General features: G+C 37.7%; 1 protein-coding gene across 1 annotated transcript; it reads right to left on the bottom strand.

The window, feature by feature from the left end:
* Nucleotides 1-20308: 20308 nt before the first annotated feature.
* On the bottom strand, nt 20309-27307 carry LOC139744749 (uncharacterized). The gene is made up of 5 exons (XM_071655172.1): nt 26975-27307; nt 23639-23947; nt 22890-23213; nt 22090-22175; nt 20309-21290 (listed from the first exon to the last, which is right to left on the bottom strand). Exons 1-5 carry the CDS (start codon nt 27027-27029, stop codon nt 21243-21245), a joined length of 822 nt encoding a protein of 273 aa, XP_071511273.1. The 5' UTR covers nt 27030-27307; the 3' UTR covers nt 20309-21242.
* Between the last annotated feature and the right edge of the window lie 394 nt (nt 27308-27701).

Genomic DNA, 27701 nt, shown 5'->3' with positions numbered 1-27701 from the left:
TGTTGTTATTATTGTTTCGCTTGTCAGCCGAGTTTGGTTGACAAGTGGCAGCAGAATGCCCCCTTCTCCTCCATCTTGAAAACGGATTAACGTCCCTGTTCCCATAAAGTCGGCCCATTCATGAAAAACGTAGCGCTGGCCCTGCCTCACTGCTACAGTGCAGAACCAGCATGTTACATCATGCAAGAGGCATTAGATTTTCATCATCTCACCTTGAACAATAAATTTGAATTTCAGTTCTGTCTGTTGAGGCAAATGTCTCCTCTCTATGACGCACTGGTACGATCCCTCATGGGTAGTAGTGACGTTGTTTACTACCAGTTTTCCCTCGACAATGTCGAGGCCATAGTCGAATGGATGACAAGCTTCGTTACAGCGCTGGGCTTCCGATTTGATTTTATGGGTACCATTGTTGCCAATCCTATACCATGTGACTTGCAAATGTCCATTTTCCCAAGGGCTGGCACAGGTAATGAGTTCCTTGGCTCCCGTCAGTAAATAGACATTCGGGCTCGCACTGTTTGCTTCAAGTAAAACAATCATATGAAACAACTGGATTGTAAACTTATACATTAGATCTTGGCATTACTATCGGAACTGATTTTAGATGATAGGTATTAACGGCTTGAAGAATATTGATTATGTACATATTGGACTTTATAGTCTATATTCGGGTACACAAACTTGTGAAATTTTCAGACTATCAAATACGTAAATTAGAAGTTCATTTTCGTGTAACTCGCACTTTGACCCTGTCCAGATAAGTTGAACTTGGACAGAAATGTATAAATCTTGCTTCTTCCATCCAACATTAAGTACCGTTAAGATAATACCGTATGAAGAATTGAGGGATTTAATTGTATTTCATGTTCACTGGGGTAGTCCAGATGAAGTCATTTGGTCGTACTAAATTTTCTGAATTGTGACACATTATTGGATGTAAACAACTGCTTACTCTTTCGATATGATCCGAAAATTCTGATTTCATGAGCATCTCATACTGAAGTTTATATTTTAGGTTTTATTGCAAAATTCTTTTATGATAGGCTGTTCCCTGATACAACTGACCTACGCACGTGCATCAAATGTGATATCTTGAAAGATTGCTAAATCACTGCTCCCAATAATAAACAGTACATTTAATGGCGGAGTAGATATTCATTGTAGGCGCAGGGAGAATGGACAAACATAAACAACATAATGCAAAACAAACAAACAAACAAACATCCACTCCTTTCAACAAATACAAAGAAGTAAGCGAGGGCGAACAAAAATCAAAAGTGCTCACAATCCACTTCGAATCTGATGACCAAATATGTTTGCTGATCAGAATCACTTCTCCTGATGACGAATTTATACCATCCAGCTTGGTCGGGGGTGACGTCCGTTACCTGCAGATACCGTTTTTCCACCATTTCAAAATTTCCTTTTGTCTCGGTGGGATTGTCGCAGCCGAAGTGGTCAAGCCGTCCACCCAGAACCCCGTCGCCGTTGGTCAGCTTGCACCACTGGATGGGAAGGTAATTGGGTCGCCAACGATGGAGCAATTGGACGCGTTCTGTCGCCCCGCTCAGCAGGTGGACGTCGCCATAAACTCTGTTTGCTAGAAGTGTTTAGAAGAAACCAAGACTGTCATCATTGATGAATATGAAAAAAAGAATATAATTTCTTAATCTTTCGATATGATCATGAAATTATCATTCAATGAGATTCATAGCATCTATACTTAGACTTCGCATCCATAATAAATGCACAGCCACCATTGAAAAGAGAACATTTTTGTGCTCACAAATTATACAATTTATGAGATTCAAACATTTTCAAATGATTTTCATAACTCAAACGAAGGAATGATAGATAGAGAGCACGTAAGCGTTCAACTTCCTAATTGCTTGAACGTTTGGAACAAAAACATATCTATCGTCAATAGCTGTTACCCCCTTCGTCTTGCAAAATAATAAATATTGATATCTTCTATTATGAGTACGGCTATAACCACTTCTGCTATTGCTACTACCTCTACTACTTCTACTGCTTCTACCATACTACTATTACTTCGATAGTAGGTCCGTACTAGATCGTGATAAACATAGAACAATTTGATGTACAAGATGAAATTTAAACTACACTTCCTATACAAGAAAGACGAAACAATATCTCTGTGTAAGTGAATGAGAGACCTTGTCTGACCATGATATCATCACATCATAATACTTGTCATCGTTAACCCTTCTTGGAAAAACATGAGACACGTTTTAAGGTTATATTGCTCGACTTCAATTTAGATTTTACTGTCATGTTTGTGTGCTCCCACTCCCCACATTACCCAAGTTGGTTATGAAGTAGATGTAGATAGGTGTAGGGAGAATATAGACAAACAGAAGAAACTAAACGAAAAACAAGACACAAATCAATCAAACATGACAGTAATGACAGTAAGAGAACAACAAAAAAGTGATCACAATTAACTTCGAATCTGAAGACAAATTCTGTTTGCCGATCGGAATCATTTCTCCTGATGACGAATTTATACGATCCTGCTTGCTTGGATGTGACGTTCGTCACCTGTAGATACAGCCTATCTACTATCTCAAAATTGCCCTCCGCCTCGGTTGGATCGTCGCAGCCGAAGTGGTCAAGCTGTCCGCCCAGAACCCCGTCACCGTTGGTCAGCTTGCACCACTGGACAGGAAGGTAATTGGGTCGCCAACGATGGAGCAATTGGACGCATTCTGTCGCCCCACTCAGCAGGTGGACGTCGCTATTAACTCTGTTCGCTAGAAGTGTTTGGAAGAAACCAAGACTGTCATCATTGATAAATGTGAGAAGGCTACTGCTTAGTCTTTCGATATGATCCCAACGTTATTGTTTCATGACATTCATATCATCTGACACCAACAAAACACGTACATATTAAGCACACTTACACAATTTAAAAGAATACCATGTCCTCAGTATGAGTAATCAATATAGTTTCAAAAATTTTCCGCATAGAACCGATCTTAACAACTGAAACGCAGGAATGAAAGATAGGAAACATTTAAGAAGTCGAAAAATGAAAGACTTGATTGATCACAATATCATCACCTCATTTTCTTTGTTTTGGTCAACGTTACCCCTTCTTGGGGAAAATAGGATTATGAGACTCATTAGCTGCATTTATTTGTTCACTTTCAGTATGGATTTCACTGCCGTGTGTGTGTGTGTGTGTGTGTGTGTGTGTGTGTTTAGTCTACACTCTGCACATTATCCAACTTAAATATGAAAGAGACAGGTATAGGCAGAATAGACAAACATAAGGAATAAAATTACGTAAAAAGGACACAAATCATCCAAGCATAATACAGAAAACAGACACCATATCTGCTTACCATCAACTTCGAATCTGATGACCAACTCTGTTTGCTGATCAGAATCATTTCTCCTGATGACGAATTTGTACGATCCTGCTTGCTTGGATGTGACGTTCGTCACCTGTAGATACAACTTATCCACTATCTCAAAATTGCCCTCCGCCTCGGTGGGATCGTCGCAGCCGAAGTGGTCAAGCCGTCCGCCCAGAACCCCGTCACCGTTGGTCAGCTTACACCAATGCATGGGAAGGTAATTAGGTCGCCAACGATGGAGCAATTGGACGCATTCTATCGCCCCGCTCAGGAGGTGGACATCACTTTTAACTGCGTTGGCTAGAAATGTTGAGAAGTACAAGATATCAGTGTTGAAATACGAGCTGCATGCTTAGATGACTGAAATGCATGTAAATATACAAATAACCGATGTGATTTTTGGCAAACCAGAAATGTAAAATGACCATATTCTGACTAGACACGAATATCAATCATGCGTGGGACGTTTCGACCCTTATCAATTTTTCTGCGTTTAAGTGTTGTAAACTTTTGTATTTTGTTTCAATACTGTGATTACTCCTCACAGAAGTTTTGCCTTTGTTTTCCATTGGCAGTATGTTTGCAAGACCCTAAAATAGGCCTACTAGACGTTCGTTATTGCTAGCACCAAACTTGTTGTGGTTGAAATATAGGTGAACATACCCCACTTTTTTATCAAATAGCGTAAAAGCCATGATTTGTTACAAATTATGGTTTTGATTAACAACAAGTGCGAGGCTAAGGGATTTCTAGAGTATTACCAGGAGAAAATTGGATTTGCGTTTTCTTCTGAGAACAATGAATACCTTTTTGGTATCTCTGAAAGAAATGATATCCCACAAGCTGACACCCATTGCTTCTTGTTAAAAGAGACAGTTCATAAGTATTGTATCTGTCTTAAGAAAGATCAAGAGTTTTGTTAGAGGTGTTTAACCCCCGGAGTCCGTTTCATGAAAGTTTTATGAGAGACGTTTTGATCAAAAGACGCACTTATGAGAGAAATGAATTTTTATTCTCTCTGAAAGTCTCTCATAGCTACATACAAGCGCTTTTGGCCATTCTGAGATTAACGTAACGACTTTTAAGTAATGAATTCATGAAACGGACCCCGCGCTGTCATACTTGAAAGCAAGTTACCCCCTTTTGGTGTTATTCTATTCAGAAACTCATTCCAGTGTTGGCCACATGATGAAAACGCGAAGAAAAAAAAAATTCGCAGACAGATACGGTGGCGAATAACAATTGCATTCAACATTATGACATTAAATCTGAAAACATCAAGGTTTATGGCACTTCTTTGAACTATTATACAAATAATGAATGTTTATGAGTGCAATGGACAGAATATTTCATGAGGTGAACAGTGAAAGATGAAATGATCCATTCAACAAGGCGCAGCCGAGTTGAATGGATCAAACATTTCATCTTTCACCGAATGAAATATTCTGTCCATTGCATGAATGAAAAACATTTATTATTTGTTTTATATAACGCCTAGAATAGATCCTTGTCATTTGCTGTTTTATTAATTTAGAAACAAAAGAGAATCTGAGATCGCGAAAGTGCTCACTGATCGCTTTACGCCAGCGCGTTCTCGCACACACACACTGCAAACGCAAGCGTTTTACACGCGTAGTGTGCCGGGCTCTCACGGAGCGTGCAATGGAGCAAATCGTATGGATCCAAAATTGCACGGTATACTAGTAAATGGAGCCACAATTGCACGGATGATGACGTCATAGTGAAATGGGTCGAATGATCAATGTCAAACAACCAATCAAACGACAAGGATCTCTGCGGGCGTTATATAATCTGATATATGGAATCATGGGAACAAGGATGAGTTGCGTGAGTTAAGGAAAAATCAAAAGATGGAATGTGCGAATTGTTATGTTGCCCTCACGCGAAGTCACCAAAGAAAAAATATCGCTCAAACGGCAGTCCATTATACACTTTTGTCAGCATGTTATTGTTTGTATTTTCTTTTACCGTCGCTGCAATCTTGCAGAGCGAGAATGACTATGAACTTTCACACTCAATTTTATACGGTTAATTAAACAAAATGTTGTTTATTGGAAAAGATCAACTAAGATTTTTTACAGTTTACTTGAGACTCAATTTGTATAATACATAAAGATAAATATGCACTTCGGAACAGGATACGCCAATTAGAAACTAACGTATTATTCCCTGATATGTTAACCGTCTAAAACATTGTAACAGTTAATGTAATACATGTTTTTATCGTACATCGAGCAGCTGCAATTATTTTCATATACTCCACCAATTTAAACTTAAGATTCTTAAACACAATGTTAGGGTCAAGAGCCCTTTCCTTGACCCCACGCCCTTATACAGGTTTACCTGCTGTTTTACGTTGGACCCGAAATAAAGATTATAGATTTCCTCCAGGGTTTCCAAGCTATAAAGTGTTATTGTCGTTGTTTGTTGTTGTTGTTGTTGTTGGTGGTGGTGGTGGTGTGTGACGGTGCAATCCCCTGCAACCTTATCAAACTTTCTGCAAAGGATTGTTCATAGATTATGATAAGCCTCTATCAGGTTATATATACGAGTTCGTATCACGAAGCCAAACACACATAAGCCCTTTTTACACTTGTGTTTCTTAACCCCAGACTTTCTCTGACCCAGGACTATCTTTAGTCCCGTACCAATTTTTTCAGCTTTTTACACTCGCCAATAACTCCCGTACTAAGCTCTTGTCCGGTGCTAAGGAGAAAACTGACCTTTTTACACTCGTATTTCTTAGTTCGTTACTTTCCAAACCACATGCATATTCATGATTACGCTGTGCACTGTACACGTACACGCACGCACCGGCAGCACTTGATTACCTCGTTTCTGATTGGTCAGTGGGGGTCGGACTTCGTCTCCGTCGCTTAGCCCCGGATTATTTTTTCGTTCTGTTATTTTGCAGGGCCAGATAGTACGGGACTATCGGTGGGGCTAGCCCACTTTGGCAAAAACAAGTGTCAACAGAAAGTGGGCTAAGGAAAGTCCGGTACCAACGGTGGGGCTAAGCCCCCCCCCCCCCCCCCCCTAGCCCCACCGTTGGTACGGGACTAAGCAAAAATTTGCAAGTGTAAAAAGCCCTAAAGTTTCACATCTTGTCCATGTTGTACACGTATTTCTTTTCTATGGAAAATTGATCAATGAGAACGTTACCTAAAACTAATCAAGTTGATAAAATAAGATGAAATGAAGAGCAGGAGTGGAATGGTGTGACTGCTGTAGTGAATCTCAAACTTACGTATTACTTTGAAATCGAAATTCCACTGCAGCGGATCGGGTGAAGAAACTTCAGCTGTGACGACACAAGCAAAACGCCCCGAGTGGTTGCCTTCGGTGACATTTTCTATCACGAGCGATGTGTCGTCGTCTGACAGAAGGAAACCACCCGTATCGTCAGTAACTGGTGGTGCCACTGGAGGCAAGATGATAGCTCGAGTTTCGTCGGTTCGGTACCACTGGGTTACCAGAATAGTAACACCTGGCGGTAGCTCGGTCGTACAAGGTATAATTTCCCTGCTGCCCTGAATAAGTTCGACCTCCCTTGCTGGCAGAACAGATTCTGTAGAAGTGTAGAAGAAATAATTATACAGTGAAAATAAATACTCATATACCGGGTTAGAACAACAGAAGGGTGTGTGTGTGCGTGTGTGTGTATGTGTGAGTGTTGGGGGGGGGGGGGGGGGGGGGGGTAACGGAAGTCCTGACAATAGAAATACTACTTGATTATATACGCATTGACACGACGTGTGATGCGTTACGTTATGCATCTGAAAGTTCCCCTGAGAATCTTATTACCCCTTTTACACCAAATTGATGTTCATGTGCAAGGTATGTGTTCATGTCAGTTTACACTGCACAGGAAGAAAGAGAGCACTCCCCGTACAGGCCTTTTCTTTTAAACGTCAAGGACATGAGTGAAGTAAAGTATCAGAGTGAGAAAGGGTGTCTCACGTAAGGTGCGGGGATCGCTACCAGGAGCGAGGGTCCCTGGGATGACAGCCCAGAAGAGGCAGAAATTAAGAACTAGTAAGTGGTGTTTACGCCCAGAATGTAGTGATCAAAGAAAGCCCACATGGTAGTTAGTTACAAGGAACGTCCCTTTCTTTGGAAGTTATGTTCAAAAATAATTCCCTGAAATTATGGAAAAGTCAGTCTCAAGTGTGTAACCATTTTGTTCACATGCTAGAATGTTATGTGAACCATTTCACGAACTTCTCCAAAAGATAACTGGTTTTATAACCGCAAGTCCTACAAAGGCAAAAGTGGTTAAGAACTAAATGTTAAATTAGGAAAACAAATCCGAAATGCAAAACTCCATATCCTGCATACCAGAGCACAAAATTATTCACGAAACCGCTGCATCCACTTCTTCGGAAGTGTTCCGTAATACAGCAGTGTAATCGACAGACCGGTCTACCCTAATACATGAATTTGGAACGAGGAGAAAGTAGGACTGCAAAAGGTCACATACTATCACGTATTTGCTATAGATAAAAGGTAAATATCTCGTCAACTCGAAGGAAATTGCGACGGAGGCCGGGAGAGTTTAGCTTGCACAGGAAGGAGAAAAACGCCAATGAAAGTTGTAGGTTAACCAATCTCTGTCTAATCATTTTCATATGATTTAGTACAATGAAATCATTCACAATTATATATAATATAATTTTATAATTGTTGTTACATGGGTCAAGAGTGAGGAAACTCAAATAGTATAACCCTTTGTATCACAAACTTATTTCAGAATTTCAAAATTCAGATAGGAAAATGCAGAAAGGGTACTACAGTCCTAAAAGATCCTACAGATTTATTGCGCAAGTGACCTCTTGGGTCATAACTGCGAACATAATCCTCTCTGCAGGGAGGTGAAATCCACCTCCCTGGTTTCTGCAAACCGACCAGCAAAAATCGACCAGATATCACTGATATGAATAAGCTCAGTGAGAAATTTTTATTTCACATTTTTTGTTGACATGTTGTAATACATTTACACGTATAGAAAAATTCAGGACAATACACCAAGACCAAGTGACTGAATAAGCATTTGTTTGGCCCACTGAGTAGACTCTCAGTAAACAAGCCTTTGGTCAAGTTACTGGAGGTGCAGCGGCAGATCTCCGTGACACCCATTTCATAAATATCAAATACACATTGGACTGACTTTTCCTTAAATTGTAAATCTTTGTTGCTGTGGAGCCGAAATAACATGTTTTATCACCACCAAGCAGATCTAAATAAGATCACTTATAGACCTCATTCACTGCATCGAGGTCTGCGCAGTTAGTGGGCCCTAAAGTCAAAGAATGCATGAATTTCCGGCTACGTTAACATGAACTTCAGTTAGCTTATCTCTGGTATCCTGAATAATGCCTCACCTGATATGCCCAGGAACAAAAACAAGAACACGGTGGCAAGTTTGAAATAAGGCATTACGTGGGGCCGTCGATGACTGATCTGTCGAATAGGTAATGAATATTGGGCGTCATTGTCACTTGTCAGTACTCCCTAATGAACCAGCTCCTGCTCATCCGCAACTGGCTCCAACTAGTCTGAGCTTTACTCCTGGAAGTACAAGACTACAAAACCCACCAGAAATTGTAGCAGTCTCATAAAGCAGTTACACGATCATTGCACCTTTGATACAGACTGTTAGATTACGCCGAATGCAAATATTGCGCCTGTGATCTGAATGCTGCTGTGATTACCCAGGATAGTGCTCTTGTACCTGCACAATACTCGGCACGCACAGGTAAGTCGGCGAAGCAAATATGAAAAAAAAAAATTAGATCCGCGTCGTCATAACTATATATAAATGCCTCTCATCATTTGTTGCAGTGGCGGATCCATGAATTCCGTAAAGGAAGGGAGCAAAAATATATTTCTTCACTTCAAGGTTTAATCAGCTGTGGTTTCTTTAAAAATCAAAGGGGACGGTGGTGCTCTGTGCACCCCCGCCTAGATCTCACACTGCGTTGTGATATAAAGGGCAAATATTGACTCATTTTTCTTACATTTGTGACGTAAAAAGTGTGAAATGTTTTTATTGTTCCCGATCCAAGATATTTTGAGCATTGTGTTTGAGGCTGAAAAATCCACAGAAAATTGTATACAAACGCATCAGTGAATCCTATAATTTCCTTTTTTTTTTTTTGAACACACATAATAGACGAGTGGGGAAATGGGAGTGGGAATGAGGCTGTGTTGTAGGCCATTTTTTGTTTTTAAAAAAATCACAGCAGACATAAAAAATAACACCTTATACTCCATTATGTGAAATCGCCGGGAAATGCATTGGAATATTATCAACTTTAAACTGCTGAAGGCCACTTGTGGCCCTAAGTTACAGTTTTTGTCATTTTGTTATCCATAACAAGTATTTAAGTGAAAACTTATATTTCACTCAAACACATTTAGTTTTATCAAACCAATCGAGAAAAAAAAAGAAATTTTATCATAAAAAGGAAATTGTACAGCCAAAAAAGATGTTAAAATATGCATTTTTGAACAGAATACCACAGTAAAGGCAATATATGGGACTACACGGACATTGATTACATGACTCACAATTATGCAAATATCTCAGCAGTAAAAAGAGATCAACACTTGAATTTCTTATATTAGTGTCGCAATATACCAATGTACAAAAATAGGTAGAAAATTCGGAAAACGATATTGAAAAGTTTGAAATGTATCATAATTTTTCATATTATTACCACAACTATTTTTTTTTCAATATGATTTTTTTTTTGGGGGGGGGGGGTGGGTCATATAGAAAATAATATTCGAAATGTATTATAAGTTTTTTTTTTTGTTTAATATTTCAATCCATCCTCTTCAAAATGACATATAGCATAACATAAAAACTAGAAATATAATATTTTTCAAAAATTTCCGAAATATTTGTGTGGCCCTAAAACTAAAAATGCCAAAAATACCCTCAGCAGTTTACGTGTTAAATCGTAATCATTATGGAAACCGATTGCTGATTGCAAAGTAATGATTGTAAAGAAGGGGCTGTCATGTAAAGGACATATACACATTGAATATGGTGTGTCTTTTTTTTTTGAGTTGTCGGTAACAAATGGTAGTTATATGTATTGATTGAGAGAAAAATCAGGCAACCTGATGCTTTATCCTAGGAGTAATGAATCAAAACATTATTCAAATAGTGTATGCTACTTGATGATTATGCAAGAGCTAACACAACTCGCCGCACACTACTCAGTATTCGACTCACGACTATACGACTGACAGAATTTGGATCTGAAATAAACATGGGTGTTTATTTTGAGGTGTGTTGATATATTTCGGATCCAAATTCTGTCAGTCGTATAGTCGTGAGTCGTATAGAGTGCGGCGGGCTTAATAGGTCGAGATCTTCTCTTGTGAACCTGTTACAGTCAGTATGGAAATATGCCTTTCCTTCACCCATAAGTTGAATAATCAAAGTATGTATAATTTTGTCCACTCTGTAAGTCATATTCTGCCTTGACAAATTATGCAGTGAGCCGGTGTTTGAGTTTGTTGGTATATAGACTGTGTTAACTCTTTAATGGAGGAAAAACACAAAGATTTACTTCTCATTATTATGGCACGTGCATGTAGAGAGTTGTTCAGCTTTATTTGAAGTGTTTACCAACATGAGACCATATCAATTTGGATACAACTTGAATATTGAGGCATCTTTGCAGTTTTAATGTGAGTCAAATATTTTCATGCAAGTAAAAGACACACAGACACAAGCAAATATTACTAATTACCTCCTATGTTCGAACGTAGTTTACATGTTTCTAAGATACAGAGCTGGGACGTATTATAAGTACTTTGTAACTGAAGTACTGTTTGAGATTACAATATTTAATACATTTGTTACGCCTTGACTGGCAGTCATTGACATGGACAAACATAAATGATTATTGTGTGCATTTGAACAAAGAACATACCCCACTCCAAAAAGCCTCCAAGCCTCCAAAAAAACAAACAAAAAAAAAATAATTGCATACTCAAAAAGTGCATGATGGTGAGAACTACACTGTGTAAGAGTTTGCGTTCTGAATCTCATCGTGCATCATTTTATGTAAGCCAGTGTGACTCTCTTCCTTACGATTTTTGACACCTTCCTATAATGCACATCTGCGTGACATGACGGGTTCCTCTAGACATGTGCTAGGTATAAACAATGGGCAATAAAATATGAGTTGAGACCTTTTGAGTTTAACACTAATTCTTGCAACCATGGTATAATATGCCTTTTTTCTCTTATTTTGAAGTGACCTCGGGGATCAATAACAAATCTTTGAGTGATCCCTGACCCTGAGGTCACCCCAAAATGAGTGAAAATAAACATTTCACTCAAAATTCACTTTACACCAACTCTATTCTGTTATTCACCCCCTCAAGAGGGAACATTTTCAGTCCTGTTTTTTTCTCCTTTAGCATATTTTCCTTTATTCTATTCGAAGTCAGTATCTATTGTAGACTGGTGGTGATTTAGGAGCAGTATTTTTTTATTTTTTTTAGAAGAGTACATGTATAAAGAAATTGAATAGGCACTATATGACTCACCAGCAGACAAGTTCTCCTGCCTCTAGTACATCCAATTCCACAGCAAAGCAAAGTACCGAGCAATGTCATGAGAAAATATTTCAGCCTTCTCAGTCAACAAAGAATATCTCCTTCTGCATGATGAATGCAAGATCACTGAAAAATAAACCTGCAGATTTCATTGATATTGCAACTGAGAATGATCTTCATGTCATCGGTGTATGCGAAACGTGGCTGTCGCCAGATGACGTTGCTACGGTTGGCCTTCTTACTCTAAGTGGATTTTTATTCCGACATGTTCCACGTAAGCACAAGAGAGGAGGCGGTGTTGCAGTGCTCATCCGGAGCAATCTGGAACATGAAATCATCAGCTCTTCATGCAACTATAACACCTTCGAGTTGATCCAGATTGAAATTCTGCATACGACAAGGAATGTTCACCTAATGATAGTATATAGACCTCCTAATCCAAACCAATTCAATGATTTCCTTGAAGAATGTTCTACTCTTCTGGATGAACAACTTCCACGGAGAAGTGGCCTCATAGTATCAAGTGATTTCAACATTCAGATGGATCTGCCTTCGCCTAATACCAAGAAGTTCACAGATCTGATAGCTAGTCATAATCTTCAGCAGCATATACAAGAAGCCACCCATTCCCGAGGGTATATACTTGATTTGCTCATGACAAGGCAAGATGATGTGACAACTGTCCAAAATATCAGGGTCTGTGAGGGCATCTCTGACCACGCTGCCATAATGTGTGAAATCAACACTCCTGTCAAAATCTCCTACAAGAAAATGATATCAACCCGGAAAGTGCGATCAATCAACATTGGTATGCTGCGTAAAGATCCGTTGATGGAATCTCTTCCTTTTATTTGCTCAAGTGCTGAAAATGTTGAAAAAGCTATCAGCAATTTGTCGACGGTTCTGGACAAGTACGCCCCTATCCAGAAGCGCTGTATTACCCTTCGCCCAAACACTCAATGGTACAATGAAGAAATTGCAAGTGCGAAACTGCGTCGAAGGCAATTAGAAAGAAAATGGAGGAAATCGTTGTTAGAGATTGATAGGCAGTTGTATTGTAAACAACGTCAGTATGTCCGTTCACTACTCAGAAAAGCGAAAACGGAATATCACTCTAAACAAGTTAATGACTGTGGAAAAGACACAAAGAAACTCTTTCAAGTTGTAAACAAGCTTCTTGGCAGAAAACAGAAATCCCCTCTACCTGAGCATGATTCTTCTGACAAAGAATTGGCTAACCAGTTTAATCGGTTTTTCGTCGATAAGAATATACGCTTATCCTTACCATGTGTCCGTGTGGTTAAAAGTGAAGCTAAAGTTGCAACTACTTCAAAATTAGGCTCACTAAATCCAACCTCTGTAACTGAGGTTAAGAATATTATTATGAAGTCTCCAAATAAGTCATGTTAATTAGACCCTTTGTGTACGGATCTGATACAAAAAATGTGTATCAGTGACTGCCCCTGCCATTACGAGCATAATAAATGGCAGTTTTGCAGCAGGTGTTGTGTCAAATGAATTGAAAACAGCTGTGATATTTCCAACCCTCAAAAGACCTCATTCAGATAAGAATATGTTAAACAATTATCGACCAATTTCAAACCTGCCATTTGTTGGCAAAGTTATGGAACGTGTTTCCTTTTCACGCCTACGAGACTACTTGCAGGAGAATGATTTTCTTGATAACCACCAATCAGCGTATCGCCCTGATCATAGTGTAGAGACATTACTTACTGACCTAACTGATCAAGATGGATGCTGGGAATATCACTGCAGTTGTTTTACTGATATGTCGGCAGCTTTTGATATAAACTACTGTTGACCATTCCATTCTCACCCAGACTCTCAGATCTGTTGGTGTCACAGGACTTGCATTAGAATGGTTTCAATCTTACGCCGTTCACAATATGCTAAGATCAATGACAGTAACTCTGATCCGGCTGCACTTACCTGTGGTGTCCCGCAAGGGTCTGTAGGTGGACCACTTCTATTCTCATTATATCTTTCAAGGATTAGACACATTTTTGAAAGACACGACATTCAGTATCACTGTTATGGAGATGATATACAAATATTTGTATCTTTTTCACCAACCAGGACTGAACTCTCTGAAGCTGTAAAACGATTGGAATTATGTCTTGATGATGTTAAGGCATGGATGGAAAGAAATGGTCTCAAATTTAATGACAGTAAGTCAGAATTTATTCTGATAGGATCCAAACAGATGTTGTCTAAAGTGAAGTCTGATACATGTTATGTTAGAATTGGCAATAGTAATATCAAGCCTTCGAACAAAGTTCGTAATCTTGGTGTTGCTTATGATGCAAATCTGACATTCAAAGACCACATTTCATATGTATCCCAATCTGTAAGATTTCATTTGCGTAACGTGGACTCAGTTCGGAGATATCTAACTAGATCAGCAGCAGAAAAACTGATGAATGCTCTTATTTCGTCTCGTCTAGATTTCTGCAATTTTCTGTTTTGCAACCTTCCACAAAAAGAACTCAGTAAACTGCGACGTCTTCAGAATTGTGCCGCTAGATTACTTACTTTAAAGAAGAAAACTGTGCATACTACCCAAATACTTCGGACCTACACTGGCTTCCTGTAGAAAAACGTATTCACTTCAAGATTCTTCTTCTTGTTTACCGTACATTGCACAAATTTGCCCCTGTCTACTTTCAAAATACTCTTCATCTTCACCAACCACCACGTAATCTCCGTTCATCAAACTCGCTAAAATTACAGGTACCTCGAATCAAGCATAATTGGGGGGATCGGGCTTTTTCATATAAGGGTCCAAAACTATGGAATGGCCTACCAAAATCTCTTAGGGAAGCATCTTCCATGGATGGTTTCAAAAAGAATCTCAAGACATATATATTCAATTCAAATTGACAATCTATTGTATACCTGTATGTATAGTATGTGTACGTATATAGACCTATTGTTTGTTGGTTTATTGTCTTATTATTTTCTGTGATACTGTTGTAACGTGACACAATCTGTTCTATAGCGCCTTGAGTATCTTTTTTAGGTAGAAATGTGCGCTTTATAAGAGTCTCACTATTATTATTACTATTATGTAGTTGTTCTGTTATATAACATGATTTTATATAAGATCTTTAATGGAATGTGCTTTGTAATAACTATTGGTATTACTGTTTCTGGAAAACATGACAATATTGTGAATTCGGTAATGTTGATTTATTAACCTTATTGGAATTTTCAGTGTGATCTTTACGCAAAATTATTTTAAACATGAACTTGAGCATGTTTTAATGAACATATTAAAGGGCATTGCGTGCGACAACAGAGGCTCACCTGAAAAAAAAAAAATCATGTACTGTAAATAAAACATTAGACTTTGGCTGGCTGTGCAAACACCACATTTGAATCATAAAGCTAAATTAAATTTACCTCCTATGTCTGCGTCAGTTACTCTATACACAATTCAAATAATGAGTACGATTATGACTTTCGTGTTAATGCTACCTTCGAACCAGCAGATATTTACTTCAACGGGAGTAAAAAAAAATCACAATAAATCATTGAATCTACATCATATGGTTTGCATTGGCAATGTATACCTTCAAATTGACTCGAAAAGTAGAATTCTAGCAGTGCTTCTTTTAAAACATTGAAGTAGAATGAAAGAAAAATGAATGACAAAACTGATAACTCCTTATTCTTTCCGTGTGTCCGTATGTATGTGTAAAATGTGTATGATTAGAATTGGCGGGAATATACTTTGCTGTAACAGCAATGTATCGCTAGCCTTAACCATGGCGGATGTACACTTCGTGTGAGATAATTGAGGCAAAGTCGTAGCAACTAATTTTACATATTTGTTGTGATCATCATCCAGTTAATGAAAAATTTCAATTTGAAATATAGTGTAATATTATGAAAAGTATATTAGGTTCACCCTACTTTATTACACCATGGGGGAGAGTAAGGGGTGTTACAGACAACAAATAATTAATACAACACCGACAAATAGATAGACTTGGTAGCAATTATTGCATCAGGCACAGATTGTTGTCATTCTGTAATAAAGGTGTTATGTGAAGTTTTATTTGCATGATCTAGATTAATCGATAATTATGGTGGTGCAATTCATCTTAGTCGTGAAAAAAGATCACCTCCTGTTTATCTAACAGACATTGTAAGGCCATTGTTGATTTACTGGCCCATCAAATGTCTCTTTAGATTTTGCAGTCTTCTATCTAACTAGCTCTTTCGTTTTGGCATATAAAGGGATGGTATATAGTATTGAACCATGAAGAAGATGATGATTGAGCTTTTATCCTTTAGCGAGATACTAACAAACCATTCATGAAATGTTGCAGATCACACAATTCTAAGAGGAATTCAAAATTTATTTGATGAAAAATCGACTTTGAAATCGCTGAGATATTCAAAACCAGTAGAACAAAGCGATTCGAGTAAACGGCTGGTCCTTTTAGGATTTCTTTGTGTTGGATATCTTATTCATTTCAAAACCAATTTTCTTCAAAGGAATTTTGAATCCCTCTTAGAATTACATGATCTTACATATTTCATAAGAAGTTTCTCATTATCTAACCAAGGTGGAAACCTGAAGTTCCATCTCAACGAAAACTATCAAAACGAAATCTATTGTATGCCTCTTATTGAGAGAGAGAGAAAAAAAAACAATTACCAAGACAATGTATTGTTCATCATTAATCAAATGTATATTTCGCTCACTGATAGTCACATGTGCCATACCTTATTAAAGTCAAGTGCTCAAAGCTTGAGTGAGTTAAGTAAATAAATCAGCAATTTCTATGATATTCACTACAAAATGCAGTTAACATGTAACACAATGTTTGACATTAACAAAAAATTTTGCACAAGTATATATCATAGCTGTCACATGTGCCAAGTTTCAAGTCAAATGCTCAAAACCTGAGGAAGATAGATGTATCCACAATATTATGTATGATTTTCATTAAAAATATGCTGATACCATGGCAACATGTTTTCCAAAAGTGACGAAAGACCAATTTTGTACAGCTAGGTAATATAGTGGTAACATGTGCCAAATTTGAAGCCAAATGGTAAGAAAAAAATGAGAGTTAGCTAAATTCCAACTTTTTAGGATCTCCATTCAAAAAAACATGTATACTGTTACCATGGCAACATATCGTTCAACAATGACAAAAGATGAAGTTGGCACATTTTTGTACTATAGCGGTCACATGTGCCAAACTTCACACAAAATGCTTAAAGACTGAGGGGGTTCACTGAATCTACAGTATCTTTTAATTTTCATTAAGAATATGCTGTTACCATGGCAACACATTGTTCAACAATGACAAAAGAATGAATATGCACATGAATGTAGTATAGCAGTCACATGTGCCAAATTTCAAGCCAAATGCTCAAGACTCCGGGAGTTAACTAGATTCACAGTATTTTAGTATGATTTTCCATTCAAAATATGCTGTTGCCATGATGGCAACACATTCTTCAACAATGACAAAAGATGAAGTTTGCACATCTTTGTCAGTAAAATGGATAATGGTTTTGCCTTAATGGGGAAGACCAAATATCGACAACGCGGCCATGATAAAGGTTATGAACCATAAAACGTCAAAGAAACCGTAGAACACGAATCTGCTGTCGTGCAGGCTGGCCTGATGATTTGCCCACCTTCATTGACAGATTTCATCCATGCAGTGAGACATGCACTGTTCCTTCACAATAACACACAAACTTGGAAAAAGTGCAATTTTACATTGTTGTCTTTAAAGTCCATGTGCTCAGTCATGCATGACATTTGTCAAAATAATTAGGCATTAATGGAAAGAGGAAGAGTCCTTCTTTCCTCACAACTAACATTGTGCTCTTCATAACTGACAATTAAGAAATGGCAGCCCTCCAAAGTTGGAATACCTTTTTTGATACGCTCTGTGTAGCGGTCACATGTGCCAAATTTCAAGCAAAATGCTCAAAGAATGAGGGAGTTAATTGAATCCACAGTATTTTTTGATGATTTTCATTCAAAATATGCTGTTACCATGCCAACCCATTATTCAACAATTACAAAAGAATAATTTTGCACATCTAAGTACCTTTGTGGTCACATGTGCCAAATTTCAAGCTATATAAATTGAAAAATGACTGTGGGATTAAGCTGAATCCACAATATTTGTGTATGCTTTTTAGTGAAAAAATGCTGTTACTACAGCAACGCATCGTTCAAGGAAGACGAAAGATCAATTTGTACAGTTAGGTTATATTTCAATTTCAATTTCAATTTCAATTTATTTTCATATTTCTCGATGAAAAATTACATCAAATATAACAAAATTAAATGAAATACATGACATACATAGAATATTGCAAATATGTAAAACATAATAGTGGTCGATCTGTTAAAGTTTGGAATCTGTGAATGAATGCTAAAGAAATATGAAGGAACCTACTTAAAAAGTGAGCTTGTTGAGCGTAGGTCCCGGTTAAAAACGAGTTTAAGATTGAGAAGGGGAGCACGGGTACAACAATGACCGGAACATAAGAGAAAAACAAAATAAAAAGTACAAATATACAGTTATATAGCAAATTCTTCTCTAGTGCAGGTTAGGGGACGGAAAAGCCACATGCTGTATATAGGCGGATGAACCATTGTCGTTCTGGCAATACAATATGACTTAATATATAATAACAATGATACCGTTTAGACAGTATTAGAAATGTGTACATTGTACACATTATTAAGGAGGGATGTATTAAGCGTGTATTAAGAAGGGAACACATGCACCTGCAAATCCAGAAAAAAAAGACATTCAACAACCAGTTGCAGTGCAGTGAGAATGTGAAATACCAGCTGTTTCCTCGTCCCAGCTATCTTTAAAGAAGGAAAAATATACATAAACACAGTGATAGAATTTAAGGGCGCAAACAGCTGGGCTCTTAAAGTCTGGTTTAACATGACAACAACCCTGGAGTACGGCATAACGGGATACAATGTAGTCCTGGACAGCACAAAACAGAATTTCAATGAGCTAATGTAGCGTAATTATTCAATAAATACTGTCTTAATTTGCATTTGAAGGATGATAGTGATAAACAACCTTCGAGTTCAGGGGGGGGGGGGGAGGTCGTTCCAGTATTTCGGCCCCGCATACATAATAGTTTTCATCGCGAAAATTGTGCGAGTACGTGGAAGGTGATAAGCGTCCCGTTGGCGGGTGGGATAATTGTGAACTGAGTAGTTTCTTTTGAACATGTGAAGAAAAACATCAGGAAGATCATTCCTGGAGCATTTATACATTAAAATACCTAGATTGTAATTAAACAAATCAATCAATTTCAAAATTTTATTCTTGTGAAAAAATTCATTTGTATGAGATAAATATCCGGCGTTATTGATAATTCTGATGGCGCGTTTTTGAAGAAGGAAAAGCGAATCAAGCTAAAATTTGGACGAATTACCCCATACTAGAATTCTTTTGAGGTAAGGGGAAATCATTGTTGAATATATAATTTGTAATATATGTATGGGGAAATTATATTTCAGCTTGTTTAAAATTCCAATGTTTCTGGACAAAATTTACTTAAATAGTTAATACGGGTTTTCCAGGATAGATCACTATCAATGTAAAGTCCCAGAAACTTGATACTATTTACCTGGTTTAAATTGATACCATTGATCTTAACATAATCAGAAACAGAGTTCAGAGAATTGCTGAACAGCATATATTGCGTCTTATCAATATTTAGTGACAACTTATTTGCGTGGATCCAAGACTGAACAAATTTCAGTTCATTGTTTAACATATGTATAAGCGTGTTTGAGTTACGATGTGAAAGAAATAAATTTGTGTCATCAGCAAAGCATATGAAAGAAAGAATCTGGGACGAATTTTGGAGGTCGTTTATGTACAAGATAAATAATAACGGGCCAACTAGGGAACCCTGAGGGACACCACAAGAAGTTGTTTTCAAGAGAGACTCATGTCCATTTACGTAAACATATTGCTTTCTATTAGTAAGGTAGTCTTTAAACCAATCTTGAGCTGTCCCACGAATGCCGTAATGGCTTAACTCATAAAGCAAAATATCATGGTCTATCGCATCAAACGCTTTCGAGAAGTCGAGAAAAACACCTATAGTATGGGAAGCGTCGTCTAAAGCATGTGCTACTTTATCAATGAAGTAGCAATTATTTATTATGTTCCAATATATGTAATCATGTCAAAGTGTATTACCTGTGTTTGATTGGAAATGAAAAAAAAACAAAAACAAACATGCATGTGAACATGCATGTGTGAAATGAAATGAAATGAAAGCTAACAAAGCGTGGGTTGTGCTATGCTGTTTTCTGAAACCAAACTGAAAATTCGAAAGAATACTGCAGTTGATAAGGAATCTAAGAGTTCGTTTGTGAACAAGCTTTTCTAAGATTTTTGAAATTGAAGTTAAAAGAGATATTGGACGATAATTGCTAACCGATTCTTCAGCACCCTTTTTGAATATGGGAACGACTCTAGCAATTTTCATCTTTTCAGGGACCTTTCCAGTCGACAAAGATTGATTAAGAATATAAGTAAGGGGAGTAATTATTCAGTTATTATGTTATATAATGGTTACATGTGCCAAATTTGAAGCCAAATGCTAAAAAATAAGAGTTAGCTGAATTCCCAATTTTTATGATTTTCATTCAAAATATACTGTTACCATGGCAACGTATCGTTCAACAATGACGAAAGATGAAGTTGGCACATTTCTGTAATATAGCAGTCGCATGTGCAAAATTTCAAGCAACGTTCTCAAAGACTGTTAGCATGGCAACCCATTATTCAACATTTACGAAAGAATAGGTTTGCACATCTACGAACCATTGTGGTCACATGTGCCAAATTTCAAGCTAAATGCTAAAACACTGAGGGAGTAAGCTGAATCAACAATATTTGTGTATGCTTTTTACCATCTGCCTCAATCACCACGTCCCTTCTCGTATTTTACTAAAGGTATATCAACGGAACGTTTTGTTATGCGACCACCTCTTCATTAGATCACATCGCAAATTTCTTCTGACGTTTTTGCGCAAATGATACTCCAGTTATTTCAGTAAACTTTACAAGCCACAGAACGAGCCTCAAACCAAACACCTATCTACAGATTGGAAACAGCGGTTTCGGCCACGAGAACCAGGTGCAGTGTGGTTGATGAGCGGATGCAGACCGAAAGGTGTGGTTCCTGGGTACCGCGAGTTTATCCTCATCCCTGAATATGAGTTGATGTTCCCCTTCCATCATCCAAGACTTTCTGTGACAAAGGCATCAGAGACAGGATAACACTTTAAGGAGGTTATCATCCTTATGTTATGGTTAGAACAACATGGCTTCATATCGGAAAACAACAACAACAAAAACAACAACGACAACAACAGCAAAACAAACAACCCTAAAACATCACTGTTTCACCTAAAACTGAACGTCGATTCGATTGCAGGACCCCGCCCCAAGCCTCTCCCGACTACCTTTACCAATGTTTATACCGTCCAGAGTCTCATCAACAGAATTACAAAACTTCGTACATTGCTAACGGGAGCAAACTCGAGACATGAATAATAATGTCCGACGATGCTCTCTTCTGTTTAAATTGGGAAAGAAGTGGGTATGTAATTACCTCCATTAAACAGGTAGATTACGAAAATTTCTCCCAAAATGAAACATGGGTGCTGTTCGTTATTCCGAAGGTTCGTTAACCCGAAACACACGACTCCCCTATACCTAGAGGTTCGTTAATCCGAAAATGAAAAAGGGTTTGTTAATACGAACATTTGTGGCGTTATGCCGAAGGTTCGTTATTCCGAAGGTTCGTTAATCCGAAAATGAAATAGGGTTCTTTGTTCCGAAGGTTCGTTTATCCGAAATTAAATAGGGTCCGTAACGAACCTTCAGAATAACGAGCTTTGTGTCATTTTCGGATTAATGAACCTTCGGAATAACGATCCTCATTTCATTTTAGGATTAACGAACCTCCGGAATAACGAATCTTCGGAATAACGAACCTTCGGACTGAGGAACCCTCGGAATAAGGAACTGTAACCATTGAAACATACCCTCTTGTAGCCGGCGCATGAGAGGGGAATGATAACAGAGAGGAAGCCCATGGTCAAGGTAATGTGTTTCGCCCAGACAGCGGCTTCTGCAGGGGATGGAAACATCATTAGATGCAGATAGATATGAAATGTCGAAGAAAAGGAACAAAAGTAAGCACCTCAGTTTGTGGAATATATGATAAACATATGCAGAAAATTGCACTCACATACGCAGCCCCACATTGATAGGGTCTTTAATGTCTTAGATCATGCAATTTCAAGGTCTTATACAAGCACTATAATATATATGTACGATACCCCGAAACAACGATCTGATATCAGAAACCATTATGTCCCAGTAAGGTTCCAAAATAGGGCATACCCTATGTTAAAACATATTGATGTCTTGTCTGGAAAAGACAGTTTTTGTAATGGATTTTTTATCAGACACGCATCCCCGAGCTTGGTTTATGCATTATTTAATCAGACGCGTATTAACATGAGCGAGATTAATATGATAAGGAAAGTTATTTCAACTGAACCAAGCAACATAATGTCTGTCCTGAAGGTTTTGGAGTTACGTGACAACCGAACACCGAACCGAACACTGTTACCCACCTAATTCACAGGGCTGGATATGGGTAGCTTTTGGAAGGAAAAACAAAGATTGAATGTTTGAAAGTATTTAAGCCTTCGGAGCGAAATACATGTTGTTGTCTGGTACGAACAAACATCTGGATCTAGAGCTGTTTATCCTTAAAGTGTCAGCGTATAATTACAGTGAGGAGAGTGAAATATACTGACAATGAAGTTAAACTCACCATCCACGAGTACATTCACTGTTAACTCCGTTTGGTAGGATGAGCCGTCCTTTTTTACAACGCATCTGTACGATCCGGCGTGGTTTGGAATGACGTTATCAATGCTGAGAGAAGTGTTGGCTAAAACCTGGACTCCAGCTATTGGAACCCTGGCTTCTTCTGGATCGAACTTGCCCACAAGTTTGGCGTGTTGATCTCCCGATTCGTTACGTTTTCCCGCCTTGTACCATTCAACTGAGACCAAATCTAATTGCCTTCTCCGGATGCAAGGGACCACATCCTTGGTACCAGCCATTAGATTGACACTTGGAAATGCACTAGCCTCTACAGAACAATGTGTTTAACAAAGATGACAAAATTAAGAAAGCATCCAATGCATGTATTCGTGGATGAAAGCTATGCCCCTAAATAACCTAGACAAGCCCTTAAACAAACACACAAACATCAGACTAAATACGCTAAGAAATTTTTATCAACCTTCCCATGGGAATTTGTAGCACAATATGGCTACAAAAACTTGTGAAGCCTATTGTTGGCAAAGAAGCATTGAGAATATTTTCTGATATGATAAACCATCTTGTAACTTTCTTTACATCACAAGGCTTTTGTTTAATTGAAAATGGACTTTGCGATTACTGAACATCAAAGAAGGATATAGTCCTATATTAGAAAAACTAAGTGACTTTTATGAAATAATGCAATTATCAGATATTTCTTTCCCAAGCAATGACAGAAAGTTCATGACTAACCATCAATAGAAACGTTGTATTCACGCACTATCGTGGCTGATGAACTTGCAATTATAATACACCGATAGCAGCCTGTATGCTCAGTGATTACAGGACTTATCCGGAGGGTGGCCGGTTGAACTATCTTGAATCTATCGTCTATCTGATCAAGACTTCCGGGATACTGGGCTACAGGAGGTTTGATTGAGTGAAGGTCTTGGTCGAGTTTGTACCACCAGATGGCCGAGAAGTCAGGTGGTATCTCTGACACACATCTGATATGCTCCATGGCGCCGGCTGTCAGGATGACATCTTCCATAGCTAAAACCACTTGTGGTCGAATTAAAAAAAAATGCAGAAACAAGATTATAATAGACCTACATTGCAATGGACAGACTGGAGGATGAAAGATAAAAAGAAAGTGAAAGGTAGTGCCTGTGCATGTTATAAGCAAATTTTGAGGACATGACATTGGTTCGCTTGCTCTTGTTTTACATCGATTTATAGTTTCGTTAATTCATTATTCGTTTTCTTATGTATTTTCTGAGGGTCCCACAACGTACAAGCTATTGAAAGGACAAGCTCACCGTCATATACATGTGGATTGAGTGAATGCAACAACATTAGATGAACACATTAGTGAAAGTTTGAGGAAAATCCGACAATCCGTTCAAAGGTTTTTGAATTTTTAAAGTATCTGCGCAATCCCTGCTGGATGAGAAGACTACTACAGTGGGTGATGTCACATGCGTACAACGATATAAGGAAAATAAAAAGAGAATTTCACAAAATTTTACTTTTTGAATAAGGTGCACATTTCTTGGACTTGTAACTGATGTATGGTAAGGATACTAATTATTCCCCTTGCCTTCTGAAAGAGAGAAGTCGAGTGTTATTTTGTTATGCGAGAAAAGTGAAAATAAGTTGAATTTTCTCTATACTTTCTTTATAGCGTTGTACTCATGTGTCATCACAAGCTATAGTAGTCTTCTCATCCAGCTGTGACTGGGCAGAAACTTTCAAAATTCATAACTTTTGAACGGATTGTCCGATTTTCCTCAAACTCTCAATGATGTGCTCTACTAATATTGCTGCATTCACTCAACCCACATGTCTATGAAGGTGAACTTGTCCTTTTTAATGGAGTCCTCCATTTTCATCCCCATCGTTACTTATTTTGCCCCTTCGTATATATTAAGAATTACAATTATGTTTTCTCTCTTTTTTGTTACTCATTTTCCACATATTTTGTTTGTTTATCTACATGTTTGCAATTATTATTGATAATCTGCTGATATATTGTATACAATTTCCCTGTTTATTTCATGGAAATGAAAACACACTTGAACTTTCAACTTTCAACTTTCAACCAGCTCACTTATTTGCATTCATTTCAGCTGTTCGAGAACCGTTGAAACTGTATAACACTAGTTCGCAATTTTATAACTCCGCTGATTTTTATCTCATTTTGATCAAATTTTCACTGTAATTGTGCAATACTCCTCCTTGCCGAACTAATCTTTGACCAGCCCGTCAAATTCCCAATTAATTATGGTAACTCTACGTGTTTAAGCTATAGCACTGAATGATAGAGACGTCGTAAATTCACGGGAGCTAAGAACACATCGCATGAAGTGAAAACAATTGTGAAACTTGAAACTTTATAGACACCACTGAATTATGATACCCTCTTTCCTCAATGCTGTATTTTTTCCTTAAGAATGAACTTCTTCCTTTGACAACGAGTAAGAGGTTGAGCTCAAATAACTTACAAGTTTACCCCTCGTGACTCTTGGGCTTGATGTACTGTCTGTTTTGCTGTCACGATTTGTCATGCAGATTAAAAGTAAAATGTTCGTCACTATTTTCAAAATACAAATTTCATCCACGTATTCACTGTAGGGGCCCTATACACATGAATGAAGATATGAAAAAACACTCGGCAAAAGAAGAAAGTAAACACTTTTTCAAGTTTATTTTTCTCATAGACCATCTGACTTAAAAGGGTGTTTTATATATCATGTTAAAGGTAATTTAATCAGCTATCAACCCAGTATGTCAATGAAAATGTTAACTTTTCGCATGAGTGAACACATTTGTTTTTCTCTTCCAAGGCACAAAAGTAAAAATTGCAAAATGGACAAGTTGTTATTCAAGCCCATATGCTCTTCCATATAATAATGACAAATTCAACACAAAAGAACTGCAAATTAATTTGCAAAAATCAACGTATGATCTCAATAATGTCTCTGTAACCCTCCAAAGATAAGGAAAGGCAAAAATAATGGAGCAAAATTAAGAATTTTCTGTCAAATTTTCCAGTCAAAAGATATGAGAAAAATTATAGTAACAAAGAAAGCGTAATATTAAATGTTATTCCAAATTAAGAAAATTTGAAATAACATTTGGTTCTTGAATTTGTCTCGTGCATCCTTAAATCCCTTACTCTCTATGTCATTTAAAGTTTGAATTGATGGAAAATGCTTATGTTCCACCTTCAGTTTCCCCACTTTGTTTCTTGTTTTGAATATAAAGGGAAACAAGGGAACGAAACGTATTTCTGCTGTTTCCCTCACGTCTCTCATTGCATGAAATTGGTCTTTTGTTATCATTGCTATCTTGGAGGGCATTTGCAAGTGAATTCCAATATGCCCAACTCTACAATTTTTAGTTTTCTGCCTTGGAAGACAAAAGCGAATGTGTTCACTCATGTGTAAAATTTCCCTTTGTATAAACCTACCAGGTTGATAGCCAGTTAAACAATCTTTGATATGGTATATCACACATTGATTTTTATCAAAATCTTCTATGAAAAATATTAACTGGAAAAAGTGTTTACTATCTTTTTTTTTAGCTGAGGGTAGAGTAATAAATAAGTATTTTTAAAAGTATATATACATATATATATGTATATAGGCCTATATATAATCCAATGTGCATCGTGTGCATACATAAAGGGAACTAAATTTATATTTGCGTTATAGTATACACATATCGGAAGGAATTGCAAAAGGGACATCTTTTAACACATTATTGTGTAAAAGCATTATTATACTTTTATACCATTGTACTATAGGTCTACATGGGATGAATCGGGAATGAAATCACAGTTGGTAGGACTAACTTGCAACATCTCGGTGCCTAAGTTATATTGATAGGTAAGCACGAGTAATGAACATGATAATCCATGAAGGCGCTTCGCAATGACCTTGGAATGAAAGAAAAAAGAGAACCCACAACGGTGCGGTATGAGATGGAAACAAAATGGAGTATAAAAATCGTGCAGTTCTTCTGTCGGCACAATAAATAATGCAAGGTTGTTCCCAAACGCGAATATGTTTTCAGGCATATACTTACCAGACGCTGCTCCCAAAAGGAGCGACAGTGTTACATGCTTGAGACTCATACTCATTTCATGAGCAGACTTCACGAAGAACAAAGAGGTGAGTGAGCATTAGTCAACGTGTCAACTGTGGTTGAGTGTACACTGCAAGTGAGTATCTACCGCACAGCAGTACAACATACTTTGAGTTGTATGCTATGGGAAACGTGATGCTAACAACATCTGGTGATAACACGAAGAAGATTTATCTAAAAAAATGCTCACAATGGTTATGAGGATACTGCAACTAGAAAGACACACTCGAGAAAGTAAATAAAGTTGGCACTGTCTTGAGGCTATACTAGCATCCTAGCCACTTATCCAGTTACTTTCTACAGGTATGATCGCATTACATGAACTTTGGACCTTGTACTGTCGCAAAATATGATGGAGCAGGCAGGCACTAAACAAATAGCGAAGAGAAATCGGACGAGGGGACACTGTTCAGACCGTACATATTTCTCTATACATGTCGTTCTGATTTCATTAGTAGGCCTTAGTGCAAAACTTGTATATGGTAGAATGTTTGTGATACAACTAACCTACATGTATGCATCAAAAGTGATATATTGGTTTTCATCTTTTTATATCACTGCTCCCAAAAGTAAGCAGGACCTTTAAAGGGATCGTATAGTTTTGGTTGAGACCTAATTTCAGGTTTCATTTTGTTTTTGTGAGATAATGAGAAACCTCTTATGAAAT

The sequence above is a fragment of the Diadema antillarum genome, unplaced genomic scaffold (assembly GCF_040938485.1).
Source record: "Diadema antillarum isolate AM-2024a unplaced genomic scaffold, OU_Dant_1.0 seq00001207_RagTag, whole genome shotgun sequence".
Lineage (NCBI taxonomy): Eukaryota > Metazoa > Echinodermata > Echinoidea > Diadematoida > Diadematidae > Diadema > Diadema antillarum.
The sequence above is the reverse complement of the archived record's forward strand: the minus strand, read 5'-3'. Positions and strand labels throughout refer to the sequence as shown.

Excerpts from the sequence above, each read along its gene's own strand:
- LOC139744749 (XM_071655172.1), bottom strand. The coding sequence starts at position 27,029 with ATGAGTATGAGTCTCAAGCATGTAACACTGTCGCTCCTTTTGGGAGCA. Across the intron at positions 23,948-26,974 it reads CCTTTTGGGAGCAGCGTCTG|TGGTTTTAGCTATGGAAGAT; the intron begins GTAAGTATATGC and ends TTCGACCACAAG. Across the intron at positions 22,176-22,889 it reads AGTGAATGTACTCGTGGATG|AAGCCGCTGTCTGGGCGAAA; the intron begins GTGAGTTTAACT and ends CATCCCCTGCAG.